Genomic DNA, 8,457 nt, shown 5'->3' on the forward strand with positions numbered 1-8,457 from the left:
GGCGGCGGAGGCGGCGCGGCGGCGGGCTAGGTAGCCGGAGGAGAACCGAGGTGAGCGAGGGGGGCCGCGGCCCCTCCGCGCCCGCGCAGGGCGCGCCCCGCTCCGCCCGGCTGGGGAGGGGGGCACAAGGAACTGTGGCCAAAGTTGGCCCGGCCGGCGGCTGTCCTTGCACCAGGTGTGAAGAGGGACGGCCCAGCCGGTGTGAGAGGTCTCGGTTCCCCTTTTTAACCCACTTTTTTGTAATTTTTTTTCCCACTTTTTCTATTTTTTTTTTTTTTTTAATTCCGGGGGTTCTTGTTCGTGCCCGTAGCGCTAGCGCAGGGCCGGGGTTGCCGAAATCCTGCCGCTCATCTCTGTTACCCGCCCTGCCTCGCTTACGGGCGACGGCGAGAAAACACTACCGGCAGACTCTCTCCCCCTTTTCGCCAAACGACACCGAGCTGGCGCCAGGGGGGAATTTATTTTCGATTTTGCGATGTTTTTCCTCGTTTAAGAAAATAACGAAGTCGGATATCTCTACTGAGACCAAACTAAAGCGATGGCTTTTTCTCGCAGCATTTCCGCGGCTTTGTTTATAGAGGGACGAGGCGAAAATAAAATAGGCGCTTTCTTAACGCGGGGGCTGCACCTGATCTATTTGTGGCTATTTTTAAATTCTTTCAGCCTGGAGTGAATTTTAGTTATTTATAGGCGTGGGCAGGGGGCTAGGCAATCGTTGCCGGAGGCGGAAAGCGAACCCTCGGAAGCGGTCAAGTTTTCAGCGGGTCGTTTTGCCGGCGGCTGCCGGGGAAGCCCAGCCGCGTTCAGCAGCTCCGCCGCGTCCCGGCGTGCACAGAAAAACCCTTCCAGGGCGGCGCGGCAGCGGTTGCCACGCCAAGCGGGGCGGGCTGCTTCCCCTCGCAAGGAGAGAAATAGTGTGGGAGTTTTTCTGGGGAGAAATAAATGAATTAAGCGTGTGCTTGGCTACCTGCGTTTCTGTCCTTGGGAGCGCTCTGCCAGGTGAAATCCCGTTGCCCCGCGCATCCGAAGGAGGAGCGGGAGCGAGGGGCACTCCCCGCTTCCACCTCGCACTTGCGTGTCCCCGGGAAAGGCGAACTGCTTGCGCCGGTGCGCACCTTCCCCACGCCCCCCAGCCCCGCCGTGTTTTGGGCAGGGAAGACGAGGCGGGGCAGGCTGCGGCGCCCGCGTTGGCAGCGCGGCCGCGGAGCGGGGCCGCGCCGGGCGGCAGCGGGCTCCGGCCGTCCCGGAGCCGGAGCGGCTGAAGTGAGCAGCTGGTGGGAAATGCAAATGGCTCCTGGAGAAGCATAAGATACAGGGTGATTTTCATTCCCTCCTCGAGTGTGTGGAAGGAGCTGGACATACGTTTCACGCTCCTAATCCTTCTTTTACATTTTTAGTCATACTCCTATTAAACAACTAATTAATGCCCGGAATCGCCAGGGAATACATTAGACATGCTGCCGTGGAAGAGGGGTTCCAGGGTGTCTGGAAACTACGGAGCCGACTTAATAGGCGGATTTCAAATTTTTTTCACCCCCCCCTTCTGTCAAAGCAATAAATATAATAATAGATTTCAGGGCGAGCAAAGGCCGCGGCGGCTGTATTTATAGTCTGGCTCCCCCCTCCCGCCAGCGCAGTGACAACAGCTTTAAAACCCCCGACGAGCCTAAGGAGCCTTTCCTCGGCGGGCTGAAGCGGGGAGCGGCGGCGGGCTCCGGCCGGCGCCCGGCACCCGCGGCCCGGCTGGGACGTGAATAGCCGGGCGGGCAGCCCTCCCTGCCGGCCCCCCGGCGGGCACGACGGCTTGCTGAACGGCTTGGAAAGAGGGCCGGGGTTATTCCTCGGCCCGACAGGCGGAAAAGCTGGTTTCATAAACGCCTATCGCGACTATCCGTTTGCAGGCACCTGGCGCGGCCGGCGGTGCCCCCGACGGCGGCGGGAGCCGCGGGGCTTCTCCCCGGGTGATCGCGGGCCTCAGCGTGGGCGAGCCGAAGGAGGACCCGGGCTGGCTCCCCGCTGCCGGCCGGGGAGGCTTTTACGGAGGGACGGGGGAAGGCAAAAAAAAAAAAAAAAAAGCCAACAAAAGCAAAAAAAGGCAAAGCGTATCTAGCGGTGACTAAATGTAGAGCCGTGTTTCAGGCACCCCTCGGCGTCTGGCACCGGCCGCCAGCGCTGGGGGACCGGCGGAAAAGGGAGTTCTCCTCCAAAGTGTGCGATGGGGCGATTCACGGCCATTTACTTTCTTCATTCCCGGATTATGATCTCAGCCCTCGCAAGCAATCCCTCCCGTCTCCCCCCAGCCTCTCCTCCCACCTCTCTGAGCTCCTTAGCTGACAGCAAACGAGTATGTAAATACCTATAGCTGGCTATGTTTAACACACTCAAACATTATTGATTTGTTGGGCTGCCCGAATATTTTCTTCCTGTCCAGATCTGGTTTCAAAATTGCTCATTCAGGCGGTTCGTCCCGATGCTACAATACAATAATTGTTAAAAAATTAAGCATTTCAAATGGACCCGTTGATTTGCATATAAATTAAAATTACTGTGCCTCGCGTATTCCAGTGTTTTATAATCATTTCGAAATTAGCGCTTAACCACTTGCTCTAAAAGAATATATAAATGTCTGTATTGACTCACTAATGAATTACCTAATTAAAACGTCCCGAGGACGTCGGTCGTTAGGAAGATTGTTAAATCGGGGCACGTTAGGGGTAAGGATGATGGTGCGAGCCGGAGCGGAGCAACCTCTGTTAACACAGAGTAATCTAAGCTTCACGCAGTGATTCCCGTAGTTATTTTCTTTTGCTTTGATCCCTTACCCCTCTTCTATTAATTTTTCCTTTTTTTTTTTTTTTTTTTGGAAGGAAGGAAGAAAGGAAAAAGAAGAGGAAGCGCAAATATCTCCCGGTTTGCTCCGAGCCGGCAGTCGCCGCTCCCCGGGCGGGCGGGATGCCCTCGGCCGGGGCTGCTCTCGGCTCGCACCTCCCTGGCCGCCACCGGCTGCGGGGAGCGGGGAAGCGCAGCCAGAGCCGGCGGGGCTCGTCCTGAGATAGAGATGCTCACAGGGCACTTACCTTCGTCATGAGACTAGGGATAAAAAGGTAGTTCTTCCTAGGAGAGGCAGTGCAAAAGAATGCGAGAAGTTGGGGGGGGGGGAAGGAAAAAAAAAAAAAAAAAAAACAGGGGGGGGAAAAATTGTAGCTTCGGGGGCTAGCCAGCAACCCCTTTCATTTCAAGCACTTATTGATTTGCTGTTGTCATCTTTGGCGACGCAGAAGGACACTTGAAAGAATTTCTGATGGGGCTCTGATCTGAGAAACGAGGTGACCTGACCGGGCTCTCACCAAATTCTTAATTACCACATCAACTGCCTTAAAAATAAAAAAAGGAGGGGGGGGGGAAGGGGGGGGGGTCTTTCACAGCAACAGAGTTTGCTTATCTGAACTTTTTTAACCACTCAGAAACTCTTCCTGTCTCCTGCTCCCACCGCTGTAACCGCAGCCCTGCATTCAGACACCGCCCCCCCCCGCCCCAGCCTCCGCTCCCCGCAGCCCCGAGCTCTCGGTCCACCGCAGCAGCGACCCGGCGAGCCCGCGGGCGCGGAGGGAGCGCTGTGTGGGGGGGTTGTGTGTGTGTGAAAACGCGCTCCCGCCCGGCGGCCAAGGCTGAGCGCACCCCTCGGCCCCCCCCATTCGTTCACGGGCACCGAGGGCAGGTCTGGGGAGCAGCCCTCGGGGGCCGGGGAGGCGAGCCTGGGAAGGGAGTTGCAAAAGAAAACATTTCAAATGCACCAGATTGCAGAGGAGAAGGCGAGAGAGGTCAGGACGAGGGGTGTGGGGGGGTGTGCGTGCATGTGTGTGCGTGTGTTAGACTCCACCAGACATGCAAGCCTGTGACTTGTCTGCGGCCAGCTGTTTTGAGTGTCATCAAAACTAGATGTGTACGCTTTCAGCAGGGGAGCCAAAAGGAAAATTCAGATGAGGAAGTCAACACGAAAAACCTATTGTCGAAGGCACTGGAAGGCGGACAGTGTTTGGTGTTGCTTGTACACAGGCGTACAACGCTGACAGATGACAGCAGTGCTCTTGGCTGAAGAGAAATACGCTCGCTGCCTTTGTCCCACATGGTGTGCACACACATGCACATTCCTTCTTTTTCCTGCTCTGGCTGCTGTTTCTGCAGGACAAAGCAAACCATCCTTTATGGGCATCATCCTCCCTTCCCGCCTTCTCTCTCTTTTTTCTTTCTCTTTTTTTAATCCCTCCCCTCCATGTGTGGTTGCTCTTTATTTTGGTGTGAGGAAGCTGAGGGACAGGATTAGCACCTATTTCGGTGTCTCTAATTCTGTCCACTTCGCAGCGGTGGCCAGACCCAGGCTGCAAATGCTCAGCAAGCTTTTGCTCAGCATTTTGCACCCTTGTTAGCTTTGAAGGGACATTGTCCTTTCTGAGCAAATGCCAGTCCCACCAGTTCATGTCTCCCCGATGAGCAGGGCTGACGATGTCCCTGTTGTCTGTGTGTGTCAACCCTCTCCCATTTCCAGTGGGTCAGCTGCTCAGCTATGGCAACCAGGACTGTCTGGTTATACCTGAGTCTTACACTTTCTATTGAGCATCAGCTCCTCAAAGCCTGGTTTGTAGGGCGGCAACACTTATCAATAAGGATTAGACAGCCTAGCACTCGTTTTCAAGCCTCATTGTATGGCTTCAGTCATTTGTGACAGGACTTTTCAGCCCATAGCTTGCTCATAGCCCGTGTCCAGCACAGTATACTTAACATGTCTATCTTCTCCCTACGTGCCTGACGCTTTGCAATACTGTCACTGGACTTCCTTCTCAGCAGTGTCCTGTGGTAGCAAAGGGAATGAATGAAACCACCCCTTGTTATCTTACAGGAGCTGGATTCAAATTTGGGGGATTTGAGAGCTTAGCAGAGAAATCCTAGAAGGGGTGACACTTGGATTTTTTTGACATGGCTTTCTACGTTGCTTTGAAGATCTTTTCCAAAGCTTACGGAAACCCAGGATCTCTGTGTAGTTGCTTAATTCGTTTGCATCCATACTCGGTAAAATTAGACCTTCTGGTAAGTGCCGCAGGTGTAGGCTGAAGGGGATGTCACATTATTCAGAAAACAGGTACAGCACAACAGTGCTGCCAGTGTTGGAGCGTCACAGCCTCCATGCTGCTCTCGTCTGGAAAGCAGGCAGGTGTCACACCTCCTGTCCGTCACGGCGCGGAGGGACCCATCCCTCACGCTGTGAGTACTGCCAGTATTTGTGTTCACCCTCTTCAGGGAGCTTCTGTCATGCTCGTCAAGCGACTGCTTCTCCTGTGTCTCACTTGCCTTTGTTGCCGCCAGTCCATCCCTCAAGCTACGAAATGCTCCGCTTAAAGTGTCCACGTGTGGTCGCCAGCTGTGGCCTTTGAATGTTTCTGAAGGAGAAGGGGGGGAAATGATGCCGGAATGACCCCAAATTATCTTTATATTGTGGTTTTGTTACAAAAGAGAGTACCTCTTCTTACTTTTGCTTGTTGGGCATGACGTAATTGTGAAGAAGCTTATTGAAGAAGGTGAGGTAAATGTACATTGCTTAGGCTTTGCTCTCCTCTCACACGTGGTTTTGTGGTCATCCAGTGCGATGACCTGCGATTGATCTGTTCCTGGGTTGTGGTATCTTCCCTGAACTACACACTGCTGAAAAGGTAGATGAACACAGAAAGTATCCACCTGCATCTGATCTCACATCATTCCTTACAGCAAACCGTTTTCTCTTCTTTCTGCTTTCTCTGGGCTGTCCCTGCCCCGGTGCGGGTCGCCCGCGGCCGCAGTCCCTCAAGGTGCTTGTCCCCCTTCACCATGGAGGCCCCCAGAGCGCATCTGCCACCCTGTGGCTGCCAGGTTTTTTTTGGTAAGAAGGTTGGGGAAGGGGTGCTGTGTGTGCTTTGAAGTTTTGGGGTGGGATTTTGGGGATCAACAGTCAGGTTTTGGCACGTGGCAGGGCTGTCCCACTACCTGGCCTTTGGAGCCAGCTGGAACCAGCTGTGACTGACCCTGGGCGGCTCATGGCTACCTCAGGGGTGGCCACCCAGCAGCCCCACCGCTACCACCGTGCTTCCTCGCTCGTGGCCTCCTCGCCAATGGCTGGGACATGTACAAAACCCCTCCAGAAGTGCGGGGTATCACGAACCCCCATCCCCACCAGCAGTGAGGTGGGGAGAAGGAGGGGAAAATCCCGCCTGGCCTAGGGAGGCCCCGCTCGTGGGCTGAAGGGACACCTGTCAGTGCCTTCCTTTATGCTGGGAGGAGACGGGACGTGGCCAGCGTCAAGACAGGTTTGAAACATGCCCAAGGAGCTGGCTGAAAGCAAGGGAAACGGAGCTTAAAAGCAGCCCAGCTGCTAAATTGGGGCGGCTGAGTAACCCCTGTCGCTGTGAGAGGAGGCTTAGGCCCCAACACCCCCGTCCCAGCGGGAAGGCCTTGCCACCCCAGTGCCAGCCCCTCGGCAGCACTCCCTCCGCCTCAAAGTAGCTGCTGGGATGTCAGGATGGCTGGTCAGGCTGTGTCCCAGCCTCTGGAAAGTCTCAGTGCTTCAGAAAGGCTAAAGTATTAAGCAGCATTTGGGGAAATCGCTCAAGGAAGGGCAAAGGCGGCGGCACCCAGCGGGTCATTCTTCGTCTGGGAATGTGGCCAAGCTCTCTTACTCACCGTAATACACCATGTCAAAGAGCTGGCTCCTTATTAGACGCTGCTTTAAAAAAGTATTTCACTTGGAAACGTAATGGTAAATTTTCTTCACCATTTGAGGGCTGCTTCCCCACTTTATTATTTTTTTTTCCCCTTTCACTACTTTTATATGAAGCCATTCTGACATCCTCCATCAGCGAAAATGTTGAATGCTTTTAGAAAAACATTTGTTCTGATGGAATTTATGATCTGATCTGCTATTCAAATTTATGGTTATCTTAATGTGGTAGGTTAGATAAAATGTCTCTTGATGACATCGTGGCAGTCACATAAAGCCATACTTTCAGGCATGTTTGGACAGCTTACCAAAAAGTGTTTGGGAACAGAATGTGGGTATAATAAAATGCAGAATAGAGTTGGAAAGATTGCCAGGTTAAAAAAAGCCACATAGTCCAAACCCTAAGCTAAAAGACAAGTTTATAGGTACGCTATAGGAGTGTCTTCATTTTCCCCAGGCAGAAGAGACACTGACTTTGAGGTCGGACTTGAAAAGGAAAGGTAAGATGTACTTAGTGCTTCTCTTCTGGAATCAAGAGAAAGAAAATTGTTTAGTGTGCCCAAACAACTCCAGTAGACACGAAAGGAGAAGAGGCGAGCCCACCAGCAGGTTTCTCTTCCATGTTTCTCTCCTTTCGGGAACCTTGCTTCCCAGGAGAACAGTGTGCCTGCTGGTTCTGCCGATCTTGTACCACCCTGCTGAGTGCAGGCATGGCTTGGTGCAGCGCAGAGCTGGCTTCTTTCCAAGCACTTTTGCTGATGGCATTGATACAATCTCATGAGGACGGCATACCACATAAACCAGTTCTCCATTCAGCTGGGCCATCCCTGTGCCATCGACCCTAACTAGCTATGCTCCATGGACTATCATGGAACACATGTTTATACAGTTGCTCACAGAAACTACAGACATCAATCTCACGACTGAACTCTTTCCACACCAGCGTATCTGACTTTTTCCGTCTACTGGCCTTATTTTGCAGGCTTTTACCATCCTGGTCAGGGTTTACTCATGCCACCATTTCTGGGGATAAAAGCCATGCTGCCTTCCTCTGTTTAGCACCACACTATTTAAATGAATGTATTCTCCATGTACCCTTTGGGGTGAAAAGAAAGGGGCCTTTTAAGTTTGGCAGACAAAAGTTGCTGGAGACAGAAGGAGATCTTTCTGCAGCTGATTTCTCTGTCTCTGCCTGCTACTGAGCAGCTATAGCTGATTTTGGTTATTGTTTTCCCTCCTGATTTCTGAGACCAAACATTTTCACACAGCCCATTTGTCTTTAATTTATTTTCCTTTTTGCCTCAGAGCACTGGGAACACAAGGGGCCACAAACACTTTGTGGCAACCACCTCGCTATGAAATGAAATCCCCTATTGAAGCAGGTAGGCTCAGAAAACACTGCGTAATAAGAACACCCAGGAAGTTATTTCTGTCTTCTCAGATTTTAAAAGCTACTGAGCATACCTGTGATTATAAGTGAGCTGTAGGTCAACAAAAATGGCTGTTAGTGCTTTCATTATAATCTCAATTGTTGGGAGTTTACATAGCACAAACATTTGCTTTGTGGTGAAAGTACAGCATGTAAGCCTTTTGATCTGCAAGCAGTGAAAAAAAACAACAACTTTTTTGCTTTGTTTTCATTCCCTCCAAACACACTTTACAAACTGGGTTACAGCAGGATCGATCTGATGTTTGAGCTATAAAACATGGCA

General features: G+C 52.3%; 1 protein-coding gene across 1 annotated transcript in view; it reads right to left on the reverse strand.

Annotated features, from left to right (window-relative positions):
- Positions 1–3,086, reverse strand: part of PITX2 (paired-like homeodomain 2) — a 15,791-nt gene extending 12,705 nt beyond the window's left edge. Inside the window, exon 1 of the mRNA XM_010561061.1 lies at positions 3,078–3,086. Within this exon, the coding sequence (XP_010559363.1) occupies positions 3,078–3,086 (9 nt within the window). The remainder of the gene's footprint in view (positions 1–3,077) is intronic.
- Positions 3,087–8,457: the final 5,371 nt, after the last annotated feature.

The sequence above is a fragment of the Haliaeetus leucocephalus genome, unplaced genomic scaffold, assembly GCF_000737465.1.
Source record: "Haliaeetus leucocephalus isolate CR32 unplaced genomic scaffold, Haliaeetus_leucocephalus-4.0 Scaffold140, whole genome shotgun sequence".
NCBI lineage: Eukaryota > Metazoa > Chordata > Aves > Accipitriformes > Accipitridae > Haliaeetus > Haliaeetus leucocephalus.